A 16,204-nucleotide genomic window follows, 5' to 3' on the forward strand; every position below is an offset into this window, starting at 1 on the left:
TCCATCTGTCCTCATGCTGGTTCCTCCTCACCAAAAAGAGACCTCTTCTATGAGCCAGCGTTCCCCTTCCTGGTTCCTCTCTCTCTCCCCTAAAGGGGAGGTCCTTCAAGCTGGTTGGTTGAGAATGGTCTCTTGCTGACATCAGTAGTACACCAACATGTCACTCAGGGCCGGCCAGCCAGGTGTGGCCTCCATCCAATTATCCTTAAGTAGGTACTTAGTTTCTCATCCTCACCCAATTCAAACAATACCAAATCAGTCAGGTGGGACACTTGGGTGACTGCCAAATTCCATTATTTTATCCCACTGGGTATCTACAGTATGAAATAGAATGGACAAGAATTGCTTCTATAGGGATGTAAAATATTAAAAATCATATTATTAATAATAGTTACTGACATTTATACAGTACTCTATAGTTTACATTGTGCTTTAGAATATGATTCTCGGGGCAGTTAGGTGGCGCAGTGGAATCCAGGGATTCAGGAGTATCTGTGTTCAAATCTGGCCCCGGACACTTGATACTTACTACCTGTGTGACTCTGGGCAAGTCACTTAATCCTCATTGCCGTGCAAAAAAAAAAAAAAAAAGAATATGATTCTCACAATAAACCTTTAAAGAAGGTGGTACAGGTTTTATTTTTCTTATTTGATAAATGAAGAAACTGAAGTACAAGGCTAAAGGACTTAACCAAGGTCACTCAGCTACTAAATTTAAACCCAGGTCTTTGAATTCAAATCCACCTTTCTTTCTACTCTACCGTATTTCTCACAGTCATGGAATGTTTAAAACACCAGTGAGATTTATAGTCATCATTTTGGCTTGTAACATTAAAACAGTGGTGCAACTTTATTTAACCAATCTTCAGATAGCTTCAGTAGTAGAGTTCTTACAAACAGTGATTATAGTCATATAGGAAAGATAAGAGATCATGTATCAGATTTTTAAGTTGTTATATCCACTGATGGTATTATAGCAAGCATTATGATCTCAAACACAGCTACAGCGTGTGTGTGTGTGTGTGTGTGTGTGTGTGTGTGTGTGTGTGTGTGTGTGTGTGTGTGTAAGTTTAGGGTGGAATGAAACTGAAGAACATGAGGTTCAGGGCAAAGCCTCTACTCCCAGTCTCTAGACCCTGTCCAAGTATAATAAATCTGAAGTTCCTCCCCTTAGGACGCGGAGTTCATGTATTCCCACCCCTTGCTCTCTGCATCCTGTAAGAAGGAAGTGTAGCTGTTAGAAGTTTGAGATCTCTTGTCCAGGGTTTATAAGCTAAGGCATTCTAACATGGTGCCAAAAGGTTTGACGTGTCAGGGATAATTCCCGTGGGGCATTTAGGAAGCAGCAAATACTGTGGGAGGAAGAAGCAGGCAAAGTAGTCAGGTTTATTGAGCGCATATTCCTGACCAGAAACTTCTTGGGCAGGAGAGGGGCCACTACTTTGATGGGTTATTCACAGGTCAATTGTAGTGGGAGAGATTTGGCCATATAAGGGCAAGGGGGATTTGTATAGGGGCTCAACTGGGGTCAGTCCCTTCTTTCCTTGACCCTTAGTAGATTTAGACTTGGCCAGAGCTTGTTGGTTGATAATATTGTGGTGTAGAAGATAGATTTTGATATGCTAATTAAGCAACTCCAAGATAGTGGGGTTTTATGAAGGGGCAGGGCCTTTATGACTGGCAAGCAAGATGCTATAGAGCAGATGAGTCAAAGGTCATTAGGCGTGTGTGTTGTTAAGGGCTAAAATTCCAGCTAAACTGTCTAAAAGATCTAATGAGTGGTCACCAATAAATTATAAGCTGTAGCAAGAGTTAGACTTTTAAGCATTTATTAAGGAGAATAAGAATTTGGTAAAGAGAGAGAGAAAGGCCTACATTCGTCTATCTATTAAAGGGAGAGCACATTTCTAGCTCCTTTCTCTACCAGCGTCCTCAGGAAAGAGAGCGCGAGACAGAGCGCCAGTCTCTTCCTTCTTCCTCCCACTAGCCAACGTCACTTCCTGATGCCAAAGAAAAGACTCCTGGTCTTGCCCTCAAAGACCTTTGCTTCATGGGCGGAACTCTTCTACAGTAAGTCTCCAGCAGGTGGCGTCATTCCAATGGTTACAGTGTGTAAAAATATACAAACAACTCTAGTAGACTTCTCACATGAAGTTGTCTTTGAAATCTTTGACTATTTCCTTGGTTTTTTTTTGTTTGTTTTGGTTTGTTTTGGTTTTTGAGTGGCAATGAGGGTTAAGTGACTTGCCCAGGGTCACACAGCTAGTAAATGTCAAGCGTCTTAAGCTGGATTTGAACTCAAGTACTCCTGAATCCAGAGCCAGTGCTTTATCCACTGCACCACCTAGCTGCCCCCTATTTCCTTGTTTTTAATGAACTATTACTTATATAATTGCACAATAATTATAGTCAAATATGAAATCCATTTTCAGCTTAACCTAAAAAGCGAAATAATATGTATTTCAAAGGAACACACTAATCATTGTGTCATCGTATAAGAATTTTTAAATGATTATTTAAGACCAACTTCTGCAAGACTTGGTGAATTTTTTGCTTCTCTGGGGGTTTTGGAGGCATTATGTTTCATGACTGCAAATCAATTTGCAAAAAGTCTACTGAAGTGTAATACTTTAATATAATTTAACATACCCAATACTAGCATCATGTACTATGGTGTGAAGTTGGTCTTTTTTTCCCTTATTCAGAAATAAAGCTGACATTAGCATTCAAGTATACAGTTCAGTTTATCTCTAGTGAGAAGTCTTTTAAAATTAAGTTAAATATAGTACAAAGGGCAGAGAGAATCAATAATATTTCATTTCTTTTAAGTAAGGTATTTCTATATATATTTGCTTGGAGTGCTTATAAATTTCTCATTATAGGAATATTTTATAATGTATGTCAGTTATAGATTTAACCATAATAAAAAATAGTACTGGTTCTGAAATATCTTTTATCTGCCCTGTAGAAAACTGCTTAGCTAAGTCTTTATATAGGAAATAGATGTTTAATATATTTTTAAAATAACTTTTTAAAATACAGTGAATGTTAATATAAAAGTAGTAAAACCTTAATACGCAGTAAGTATCTTGTACCACTTGCTATATAGCACTGTGACATGATGAATAGATTTCTGGATTTGAAACCAAGAGACTTTGGTTTGAATCCAGGCTCAGATACTTATTAATTATATGATTAATATCAAATCGCTTCACCTCTCTGAACTTCAGTTACCTCATCTGTAAAATAATAATAATTAACATTTATATAGCACTTGCTATGTGCTAGGCCCTGTGCTAAGAGTAGAAGTGCTTTATAATTATTATCTCATTTGGTCCTCAGAAGAATCTTGTTAGCTAGGTGCTCTTGTTATCCCCTTTTTTATATGAAGAAACTGAGGTAAACAGGTGAAGTGAGACAAAGACATAGTGTCAGAAACTGAATTTGAACTCAGCTAGAAAATACTACTTGTATGACTTATCTCAATACGGTGCTTGTGAAAAAAACAACACCAAAACTTTGTCAACATCAAATTGCTATATAAAGTGAATTTTCATAATGCTTAAATAATTGGGAATTCTCTCCTTACTAGAAAACACTGCACTTTGCGCATAGTAGGTGCTGAGTATGTATACTTCAGTTCTTCAGTAGAACTGTAATTTCATCATTGTTGCTATTCTTGTCAATGATACAGATCACAAGATATTCATGTTTGATTATCCTATTTGATTTTTATCCATGTCCTTCCATAAATTCTTCATGAGGTTTGGGAGGGGTCACTTTACATTGCTTTTATTTTTTTTATTTTTTTGAAACATGAGCACTGTTCATTGATTATCCCTGACTCTTGCTACATTATTGACCCATCTTTTCTGGTCATACATCTCTCTGGTGACATCTTTTATGCCACTTCCCTTGTACAATTCTTGGTTTTAGTTGTATTGCAACCTAATCATAACTTCCCTGTGCCTTTCCATTGCCTTCTGGGTGACCTTCAATTTGAATTCCCAGGAAACTGATAATCCATGACTTGTCATGTAGCCTTACTAGAAGAATGTTGTTAAAGCAATGGACTTTTGCTTAGGAAAGAATCATCATGTTCTTGAAAGTCTCATGTTATTGCCTACTCTCTACCTTTTCAGCTCAGGGCTTAGCTCATTTCCCATGGACAACATCTGTCTAAGATGTATATGCTAATAATGGACCATCTTTAGATTTTTTTTTTTAACCAATTGCCTATCATAGTCTGACCAGAAGACATTCTTTATTCACATAGTTTTTCTAATGTAGATGGTTAGGTTAAATCCTCTTGAATGATTATAAATGATATTTAGGAATCTCTGCAGTATAGCTATACATAGCTGTCAATAATAATGCAATTTTCAGTTATTTTAAGATTTTTATGGTCTGAAAGTTTTCATATTTCAGTGACAGTTGAAACCATGTTACCAAATATAAGGATTGTTGCAGCATTTTATACAGTAGCATGAACAAATGAATAGTAAAAATGACCACAGTGTTTCCATTAGAATATTAGAAATGAGCATTGAGCAATTATCTTTTTAGTGTGTCAATAAATTCAAAGAGCTCTAGGAATTTCTGTTGTTTGGTCTTTGGAAACAGTTTCTTAATTACAGAAGTAGCCAAAAAGGGGAGCATAAATTAACTATAAATCATACTCCTGAAATTTATCGCATAAGGGATGGTTATGGCAATAGTAAGAGTAAGAATTTACAAGACTTTAATTTTTAAAAATAGCCAAAATTTATATTTAAATATAAAAGTACTTTAAAGTTTTGCAAAGCACTTTGGAAATATCTCATTTGATCCTCACAAAAGCCTTGGAATGTGGTTGGTATTACTAATCCTATTTTATAGATGAGAAAATTGAAATTGAAAGGGTTTCACTGCTTTTAAGTTGTCTGAGGCAAGATTTGAATTCGGGTCTTCCTGACTCCAAGTCCAGCATTCTGTCCACTGATACTGTTTCTTGGTCTGTTTTTGGTTTGGGTTTTTTTTTTGGCATGGCATTGAGGGTTAAGTTACTAGTCACACAGCTAGTAAGTGGCAAGTGTCTGAGGTCGGATTTGAACTTAGGTCCTCCTGAATTCAGGGCCAGTGCTCTATCCACTGCACCACCTAGCTGCCGCCTCTTTGTCTGTTGTAAAAAGCCATGCATGCTTCCAGTTCCTGAAGGATGTGCCAATATTGAATTGACCTAGCCACATACCTTTTGTTTCTGCTCAATAAAATGTAAAGTTGTTGGGAACAGGGATTAATTTATTATGGTCTTTGTAGTCTCACTTCTTAGCATAGTGCTTGGTATATAGTGAATGTTTAATAAGTACTTGTTGAATAAATAAATGAATGAACAAATGAATTTTACTACATGGGATCAGAAGAGAGTTGAGACCTACTTTTAATAGCTAAAAGAATTCTTAAGCTCCTAGGGAGTGTCGACAGCTGGGTTAATTTATATGGCAGGTTTAATGTCACTATCAATTTATTTTTTCTGTTTATGTTAAGTTCTAGCAATTAATAAGTATTTTGACTTTTTTTGAATATCATCTTCTCTTTTTTTGCAGGAAATGTTTCTATATTTATCCACTGAAATAAAAAAACTATCAGAGCTCCACAATGAAAGATTGTTGGATACATCCCATAATCCTATATCACTAGGTAATTTTCCTTCTTATTTCTCATAAATATTTCTGACTTAATGAGCCTTAAACTACTTTCTAGAAGGAAATAAATCATTTTTGGTAGCTAGGTAGACTTTCTGGCTTCATGGGTTCCACTAACTAAATCCTCCAATTTAGTAAAGTTTCACATAACTTCTGCTTGACTTATTTGTAGGGGAGTGTCCTATACACTGAGAAAATCTCAATCAAAACAGACATATTCATAATAACTACTTAGAATGCTATGTATAACCATTATGGCAAGTAACAGGAATTCATTGGGTAATACATATTAAACCTTATTTGTGACATTGTTATTTTTCTTTGGAGGGGCAATGAGGGTTAAATGGCTTGCCCAAAGTCACACAGCTAGTAAGTGTCAAGTGTCTGAGATCGGATTTGAACTCAGGTCCTGAATCCAGGGCTGGTGCTTTGTCCACTGCGCCACCTACATGTCCCCTGTGGCATTCTCTTTTTTTTTTTCCACACTGTGAATATAAATAAGTTTATTGGTATGTGTGGGGATGGGGAGGCTGTAGGCTATAAGACTATCTCAGGCTCTCAGAGCTCTGGAGGCTGTATGCCACTGTCTTGATCCCTCTCCCCCACCCCCTTCTATATGTGTGTTAAGATAGCTTGGGAAAAGGGGGCATTTGTGGGATGATCTGTAAAGGCAGGGGGCTGTCCAAAGTCCAGAGACTTCGTCTGGTTTGGTGTGCCTTGGGCATTGCCAGAGACCAAAAGGTATGTCTGTGTTTGGATAGCGGCCCTGGAATGGTGCCAGCGTCCAGAAGGTGGGCTCTGCGCAGTGCCAGAATCAGGAGGGTGAGGCCAGGGCTCATGTCCTCTCATCGGTCCTGTGCCTGGAGTCGCTGCATCTGTAAAATCTGAGTCAGGATTCCCTGGACATCTTCATCTATCTGACCCTGGATGGCATAAAGCAAGTGGCTTCAATACAAGACCACCACTGTGCTGTGACATCTCTGTGTGTCCTCCAGCTACTGTTGCAGTGTCTTTACCTGCCCCTGGAGGGTGGCCACTTCTGGTGAAGGGACAGTAGACTGGCCCTTGGGGGCCTCCTTGAGGCTAAAGACTTCTTTGGACAGCTCTGTCATGATGCCAGCCTCCTTCCACACATCGCTTCCCACCCTCTGCACTATCTTGGCACTACCTGCCTCCACTTTCTTCATCTCACACCCTCCATTTCCCATGGATCATTCCAATTCCTATGAACATTCTTTTTTAAAAGGAGTTGTATTATTTTTCTACCAATCATTTCTTAGAATTTTTATTGACGTAGGGTACTCTCTTTATTGGTACAGATTGACAGTTTACAAACTTAGAAAGTAGGAGCACTGAGAAGTTGTTACGTGATTTTTTTTTTTCCCTAGGGTCAGAGCCAGCCATGTGACAGACAGAACTTGAACTCAGGTCTTCCTGACTCTTTATTCCCTGTAAATTCTTTAATTAAAAAGAGGAGTGTCTCTCAAAAAAAAAGGGTGAAAGCACCTATTTGTACAAAAATATTTATTTATTTATTGTATACAAAAACATCTATAACAGCTCTTTTTGTATTGGCTAAGAATTGGAAATTGAGAGGATGCCCTTCAATTGGGGAATGACTTAAATAAGTTGTGGAATATGATTGTGACGCAATATTATTGTGCCATAAGAAATGACAAGCAGGATGATTTCAGAAAAACCTGGAAAGACTTACATGAATTGATACAAAGTAAAGTGAGCAGAACCAGGAGAATGTTGTACACAGTAACAGCATGTACGATATACATATGTATGATGAAGAACTGTGAATGACATAGCTATTCTCAGCAATACAGTGATCCATACTTTCTGCCGCCAGAGAAAGAACTGATACTGTTTGAATACAGACTGAAAAATGCTATTTTTACTTTCTTTCATTTTTTCTTTCATTCATGTCTTCTTGTACAAAATGATTAATATGGAAATGTAATGAAAAACATTAAAAATTGTTTTAATATGTAATTGAGAGGAAAAGAAAACATTTAAAAAATATATGCAGGATGTTCCAAAAGTTTAAGCTGGGGCACTGGGACTTTTGGGATATCTTGTATTTGACAGTTTCTACAGAATGTACATATTTATTAAAATCTGCATCAGAACTACTGTTAGAAAAAAAGGAATGTCTGAATTCTCACATGTCCTTGAGTATAAGAAAATATATTACCTACTCTATTGCTTTTAAGGTACATTTATTTTTAATTATAATATTTTTTCTACATAAAGTACATCATAAAATATAATAATCATATAATGTACATTTTAACTGCTAAAATTTATTGGTTTAAGAAATCTGGATGCCTATCCAAGATGGCTGCCTAAACTGAGGAAGACCTTTCAGCTCCCATGTATCTACTCTAGCAAAAACCTAAAGTTCACAACAGACTTAGTAATGAATGATCAAGATTAAGCCTTTGAAAAACTATAGTAACTGGGTCAGTCAGAACCCTATAGGCAATAGTGCTAGCCAAGCTGGCACTAGCACAGGCAAACAAGCCAGCAACTTCCCAGTGCAACTTGAGATTGGACAGAGACAGATATTCTGCAGGACTATCTAGATGTAGCAAGAGTAGAGTGCTCTCTTTGGAAAGCCCCAGCATAGTGAGAAGCCCAAAGGAGAGACCTTGAAATCTACCGGGAGTCGTGGGCACCATTATGGTATAGCACTGATCAGACCGAGGCAGCCCAAGTGCTCCAACGTCCCTAACACTTTGTCCTGAGTGGCCATAAAGGGTCCTGAAGATCCAGTGCTCTGAACTTCAGAGAGGCGTAGCCCTGGGAAGTGCAGGTCAGTGTAGTAATCTATGTGACCTTGTGTGAGACCAAGGCACACTTATAATTTTACTCCATAGAGCAGAAGTTTAAATCTAACCCCAGCACAAAAACCCCAATTCAAGAACTAAAGCTGGAAAAATGAGTAAATGAAAGGAAGCACCTACCAGTATCAACAAAAATGTAGATCTAGAAATACCTAAAAATTCAACCTAGAAGGAATGAGTCAGTTTGTACCTAGCCCAGAAGGAAAGAGTAAGTCTTCAAGCAAGAGACCTTTAAGTCTCAGGTAAAATTGCATCTTCTACAGGAAGTCTTTCCCAACCCCTGTTAATTCTAGGCTTTCTGTTTTAAAAAATTTTTTATTTATTGCATTAAATATTTCCCAGTTACATATAAACAAATTTTTAACCATCATTTTTTAAAATTTTGAGTTCCAAATTTTCGCCCTTCCTACAGTCTCTCCTCCATTCTTGAGAAGGCAATTTGATATCAGTTTTACATCTGAAGTTATGTAAAACATTTCCATAGTAGCCATGTTGCAAAAGAAAACACAAAATTAAACAATAAAAAGTGTTTTTAAGTCTGTATTTGGAATTCATCAGTTATCTCTTTGGAGGTGGATAGCATTTTTCGTCATGGGTCCTTTAGAATTGTCTTGGGTCATTATCTTTATCAAAGTAGCTGAGTCATAGTCATCCTTACAATATTGCTGTTACTGTGTACAATGTTCTGGTTCACACTTCACTTGGCATGAGTTCATATAAGCAATTAATATTTCTTCCATTGCTTGGATCTGTCTTTATTTATGTGAAAAGTGTTTTGTAATTAATTGTGTTCATATTATTCCTGAATTTATCTTAGCAGTTAGACTCACAAGTATTTTCTATTTTCTGCAGCTATTTGAAATGAAATTTCTCATTTTATCTCTTCCTGTTCAGTTTTGTTGGTATTGTATAGAAATGTTGATGATTTCCATGAGTTCATTTTATATTCTGCAACTTTACTGAAGTTGTTTCATCTATTTTTTTTAGTTGATTCTCTAGGGTTCTCTAAGTATGCTATAATGTCATCTTCAAAGAACGATAGTTTTGTTTCCTCATTGCCTATATTTATTCCTTCCATTTCTTTTTCTTATTGCTATAGCTAACATTTCTAATATTGAATAGTAGTATAGATAATGGACATCCTTGCTTCACTCCTGATCTTATTGGAAAGCTTAACCCCATTACAGATAGTGCTTACTGGTGGTTTTAGCTAGATACCACTTATCATTTTAAGAAAGGCCTCATTGATTCCTATACTTACTAGGGTTTTTTTTTTGTTTGTTTTTTTTTAGTGAGGCAATTAGGGTTAAGTGACTTGCCCAGGGTCACACAGCTAGTTAAGTGTTAAGTGTCTGAGGCTGGACCTGAACTCAGGTACTCCTGACTGCAGGGCCAGTGCTCTATCCACTGCGCCACCTAGCTGCCCCTATACTTACTAGTTTTTAATAGGAATAGTCTTGTATTTTGTCAAAGGCTTCTTCTTATCTGTTGATATAATCATGTGATTTCTGTTGTTTTTGTTATTTATATAATCAGTTATGTTAATAGTTTTCCTAATATTGAACCAGCCCTGCATTCTGATATAAGTCCCACCTGGTCATACATAGTATATGATCTTTGAGATTTAATGCTGTAATTTCCTTGCTAGTGTTTTATTTTAAAATTTTGTGTCAATATTCATTTTTTTTTTGTTTGCTTTTTTGCGGGGCAGTGAGGGTTAAGTGATTTGCCCGGGTCACACAGCTAGTAATGTCTGAGGCCGAATTTGAACTCAGGTCCTCCTGAATCCAGGGCCAGTGCTTTATTCATTGTGTCACCTAGCTGCCCCCTGCATTGATATTCATTAAGGAAATTGGTCTGTAGTTTTTCTTCTTTGTTTTTGCTTTCCCTGCTTTATGTATCAAGACTATTTGTGTCATAAAAGGAATTTGGGTAGGACTCCGTCTTTAACTGTTTTTCCAAACAGTTTATGTAGTATTGAGATTAATTGTTCCTTAAATGTTGAGTAGAATTCACTTGTAAATTTATCTGGTCCTGGGGATTTTTTCTTAAGAGAGTTCATAGATGGCTTGTTCAGTGTCATTTTCTAAGATAGGGTTATTTAAGTATTTTATTTCCTCTTCTGTCAATCAGGACAGTTTGTATTTTTGTAAATGTTCATCCATTTCACTTAGATTGTCAGATTTATTGTCATATAATTGGGCAAAATAGCTCCTAATAATTGCTTCATTGGTGATGTAGTCACTCTTTTCTTTTTTTCTTTTTTTTTTTTTTTTTAGTGAGGCAATTGGGGTTAAGTGACTTGCCCAGGGTAACACAGCTAGTAAGTGTTAAGTGTCTGAGGCCAGATTTCAACTCAGGTACTCCTGACTCCGAGGCCAGTGCTCTATCCACTGCTCCATGTAGCTGCCCCCTTTTTTCATTTTTGATATTAGTAATGTGGCTTTCTTTTTTTTAAATCAAGTTAGCTCCTAGTTTTATTTATTAGTTCAATGCTTTTTTTTTTTACTTTCAGTTTTATCAATCTCTCCTTTGATTTTCAGGATTTCTATTTCTGGTGTTTAATTGGGGCTTTTAAATTTGTTCTTTTTTAAGTTCTTTAGTTGCATGTCCAATTCATCAATCTGTTCTTTCTCTCTTTATTGAGAGATATAAATTTCTTCCTAAGTACTTCTTTGGGTACATCCCACAAATTTTGGAATGTTGTTTCATTGTTGTCATTCTCTTCAATAAAATTGTTTGTTTCTAAGATTTGTTCTTTGATCCATTCATTCTTTAGGATTAGATTATTTAGTTTCCAACTGACTTTTAATCTATGCTTTTATGGCCCTTTATTAAATGCATTATGGCCCAAATTAAATGCATTATGGTCTGAATAGGGTACATTTAGTATTTCTGCCTTTTTGCATTTAGTGGAGAGGTTTTTATGATCTAATACATGGTCAGTTTTTGCAAAGGTGCCATGTATATCTGAAAAAAAGCCACCATCCTTTCTATTTCTATTCAGGTATAGAGGTCTAACTTTTCTAAGATTCTGTTCATCTAGACCTTTTTCTTATTTATCTTATGATTTTGATTTATCTAGTTCAAAGAGGGGAAAGTTGTGGGCCCCCACTAGTATGTGTTACTATCTATTCCTGTAATTCATTGAACTTTTCTTTTAAGAATTTGGATGCTATGCCATTTGGTACATATAACAGATTCTGCTCCAGTGCTTTATTTTAACTCTGTTTCAAGTATGTTTCTTATAAAACATTGTTGGATTCTGGTTTCTAATCCATTTTACTATCCACTTTCATTTTATGAGTGAGTTCATCTCATTCACATTTACATTCACAGTTATGATTACTAACTGTTCATTTCCCTCTTCCCTATTTTCTTCTGTTTATCTTTCTCTTTATCCTGTCCCTGCTCCAAAGTCTGTTTTACTTTTTTTCTGGTCTGTTTTACTTCTGACCACTGCCTTCTATCTTCTTTTTTATCACCACATCACCACATCACCATCTCCCCTTTCTCTTATCCCTTTTCCCTTCCACTTCCCTATTAGGTAAGATAGATTTCTAAGTATGAATTGATATTTTCTTTGAAAACCAATTCTGACAAGATTAAGGTTCAAGTGATACTCTTCGCCCCTTTGTCTTCCCCTCTATTGTAAAAGCTCTTCCTTGCCTCTTTTATGTGAGATAACCTGCCCCATTCTACCTCTTCCTTCCCCTTTCTCCCAGTGCATCCCTCTTTCTTACTTTTATTTTTTTGAAATCATCCCAACATAGTCAACTCATACCTGTGTCTTTTATGCATAACTGCCCTAATAATGGTAAAGATCTTAGGAATTACAAGTGTCTTCTTCCCCATGTAGGAAGTTTCCCATGTAAACAGTTTAACATTTTTCAGTTCCTTATATTTTCCCTTTCCTGTTTACCCATTTTTGCTTTTCTTGAGTCTTGTATTTGAAAGTCAGATTTTCTACTCAATTTTGATCTTTTCATCAGGATGCTTAGAAGTCCTCCATTTTATTAAATATCAGACCCCCCCCCCCCAACCCCAGAGTTATATTCAGTTTTTCAGGGTGGATGATTCCTGGTTGTAATCCTAGCTCCTTTGCTCTTCAGAATATCATATTACAAGCCCTCTGATCCTTTAATATAGAAGTTGCTAAATTTTGTGTTATCCTGACCATGGATCCATGATACTTGAATTTTTTCTTTCTGGCTATTTACAATATTTTTCTCCTTGATCTGGGAGGACCAGAATTTGGTTATACTATTCCTGGGAATTTTCATTTTGGGATCTCTTTAAGAATTGATTGTTCGATTCTTTCCGTTTCTACTTCACCTTCTAGTTCTAGGATCTCAGTGTTGTATTCCTTGATAATTTCTTGAAAGATGATGTCTAGGTTATTTTTTTTTTAATCAGGGCTGTCAGGTAATCCAGTGATTATAAAATTATAACTCCTCAATTTATTTTCCACATTAGTTGTTTTTCTGATGAGATATTTCACATTTTCTTCTAGTTTTTCATTTTGACTTTGTTTTATTGTTTTTTTGAAGTCTCATGGAGTCATTAGCTTTCAGTTGCCCAATTCTAATTTATAAGGAATTATTTTCTTCAACTGTCTCTCTTTTTTTTTTTGTGGGCAATGAGGGTTAAGTGACTTGCCCAGGGTCACACAGCTAGTGTCAAGTGACTGAAGCTGGATTTAAACTCAGGTCCTCCTGAATTCAGGGCCCGTGCTTTATCCACTGAGCCACCTAGCTGCCCCCCAACTGTCTCGTTCCAACCTCTTATGTTGTTTTGGACTGGAAGACTGTTTCATTCTGACTTTTTGTTTGCTGTGCTACTCCAGAATTTGAGTTGCGGTTTTAGTTTAAAGTTGTTTGGAGGGGAATGTTGGGAGAGTTTGGTTAAGTGCTTTCTCTACTCAGTCATCTTGGCTCTGCTCCCAGAAGTCCTCTTCTTTCCTTTGTTAATTATGTCCTGTTTATCCTGTATGTAGCTTGCTTTGCATGGTTTTTCCTCTTATTAGATTGTAATCTCCTTTGGGATCCCCAATATTTAGTAGAGTGCCCAGCACATAGTCAACACTTCATAAGTGTTGATTTATTGGCTTACAGTAAAAAATACATTTTCAAAAGGAATACATGAATACCTACAAAAAAAATGAAGCAAAGGCTCTGGAGAAAAAATCAAAATGAGAATAAATAGCTTAGGAGGAAAAAAATGGTAAATCTACCCAAGTAATGAGCTCCCTGAAAATTAGAATAGACCAAAAAAATCAGTAACTCCATCAAAATATTTTTTAAATGAAAGAAAATGTAAGATAGCTGATCAAAACCAACTGGAAATTGGTAAACATGTCAAGGACAAACCCTTTAAGAAGAATTGGACTCCCTAAAGGCTGATTTTTTGAAAGACCTGGACATGATTTCAAAAAATCACAAATAAAACTTCTCAGATCTCTTAAAACCAGAAGGCAAAGGTAAAAGAGAAAGAATTCACATAGCACTTCCTAAAACATTTCCCCCTCCCCCCCCCCCAAAAAAATCCCAAGGATATCATTGCCCTAATCCAGGATATTCACGTCTAAGAAATATTGCAAGAATCCAAAAAGGAATTCAGGTACCAAGGAACTACAATCAAGATGACACAAAACATGACAGCTTCTACTTTAACTGTCAGGATATCTTGTAATACAAACATGAGTCAAAAGAAACACTGAAAGGTAAACATATTTGAACAATTGGAAGGGTATATATGATGATGTAGTGCTAACATTCTAATAGAAGAAATAGGTGTTTTCTCAGAGCTTTAATGTCTTCGTTGGATATTGGAGGAATTAAATAAGAAAAAATCTGGGTGTGGGTTCTGTTCTGAGGGTTTGAAGATGGGTAAGAGAAAGATAAAAGATAAAAGAAAGAAAAATGTTATACACTAGAAAGAGATAAGAAGATTGTGGAACTTGCTTGTATAATTAATGTAAGAAAGGTATACAAAAATGGCGGGGAAGGTGTGGCAAGGCAAGCATCAGATAAATCTCACTCTTATATGAAATAGACAAAGGAGAATTGAAAACACACAAGTAGTTTGGTTTGGAAAAATCCCAGGAAACTAAGTGGGGATAAGGAGAAAAGAAAGGGGTAAGAAAGGCTGGATGGTAACGATGGAAGTAGTAACCTTTAATGATAAAGCAAACCTCCTATATAAGAGTGAGGGAAAAATTCATCAATGGGAAAATGGATTTGAACTGAGGTCTTCCTGATTGCAGGCCCGTGTTCTATCCTCTTTACCACCTGTCCGCCCAGTCTTAGAATTGCCTTTTTATAAATAAGACAGCATGGATTAATAAAAAGAGTATTGGACTTAAAGAGGGCAGAAAACCTTGGTTTTTGTGTCCCAGCTTTGACACTTCCTAGCTATGTGAACATGGACAAGTCATTTAATTTCTGTGAGCCTCAGTTTACTCATTGAAAAAAAATGGTTTTAATACCTGTAAAAACACTTTGTAAACCCCAAGGAATGATATAAATATGAGCTATTGTTAATAGATATAACACAGCTTGGTCTCATTTTATATATTAGAGGTATTCCTAGGAAGGAAAAATATTTAAGATGTATATATTTTATGATCTGGAATCATGCCCAAAGAGTTATAAAACTGTATATACCTTTTGGCCCAGCAATATCATTATTAGGTCTGTTTTCCAAGGTGATCAGGCATAAAGGAAACAAGCCTTTATGTTCTAAAATATTTATAGCAGTTCTCTTTGTGGTGTCAAAGAAAAGCATAAAAAGACTGGTATGAAATAATGGAGTAAAATAAACAGAACCAAGAGAACATTGTGTACAGTAATAGCAATAATATTCAAGAAATAATTGTGAATAGTCTGATTATTCAGAGTATTACAAATGCTCAAATCAACTACAAAGGACCTATGAAGGAAGATGCTATTCATCTCCAGTGAATAGAAGTATGCATAGTATAATTTTACACATATTTGTAAATCTGTGACAAATGGTGGTCTTCTCTAGTGTGGTGTGGGGAGGGAGACAGTTTGGAACTTAAAATGTAACCAAAAAAAAAAAAGGTTTTAAAAGATATATCTTCTGCTAGCTATTCCCTATGCATCATGTTCCATCTTCTGCCTTTATGCTTTTATGCAAATTATTCCCCATATCTAGATCACTCTCCCTCTTCTATTTTCATAGTGTCTTTCAAAGCACAACTCAGGTGCCATCTCCTATGCAAGGGCTTCTTTGATGAACTTACTGTTCTTTTCCACTCTTTTCCACTCCTTACACACTCTCTTAAAATTACTTTACGTGTACTTAATCATTACTTGTGTAGGTATTGTATCTTCCTAGTAGGATGTAAGCTCCATAGGGGAAAGTACTGTTTCATTTTTTTGTTTGTATCCTTACTGCTTAGCACAATGACTTGCACATAAAAGGTTCTTAGTAATTATTTGTTGAATTGAATTGAATTGGAATCACATTTCCTGTTGACTACAGTATAACTTCAGGGGTCTGTTAATAGAGAAAAAAATTTTGGCAACAGCTATTAAAAATCACAATTTAAATTCTAAAATTTAATTTTAGGAGCAGTTGAGTTTTTTTTTTTTTAAGAAAATCTTTGCAGGAGAAGATAGGTTCCTTTTGCCACTTGTA

The 16,204-nt window shown here is 36.1% G+C and overlaps 1 protein-coding gene across 1 annotated transcript in view; it reads left to right on the top strand.

Moving 5' to 3' along the window:
- Positions 1-16,204, top strand: part of SEPSECS (Sep (O-phosphoserine) tRNA:Sec (selenocysteine) tRNA synthase) — a 71,894-nt gene that overhangs the window by 48,759 nt on the left and 6,931 nt on the right. The window contains exon 9 of the mRNA XM_043973054.1: positions 5,586-5,679. Coding sequence (XP_043828989.1) covers positions 5,586-5,679 — 94 coding nt within the window. The remainder of the gene's footprint in view (positions 1-5,585; positions 5,680-16,204) is intronic.

This window comes from Dromiciops gliroides, chromosome 6, assembly GCF_019393635.1.
Source record: "Dromiciops gliroides isolate mDroGli1 chromosome 6, mDroGli1.pri, whole genome shotgun sequence".
In the NCBI taxonomy this organism is placed as follows: Eukaryota; Metazoa; Chordata; class Mammalia; order Microbiotheria; family Microbiotheriidae; genus Dromiciops; species Dromiciops gliroides.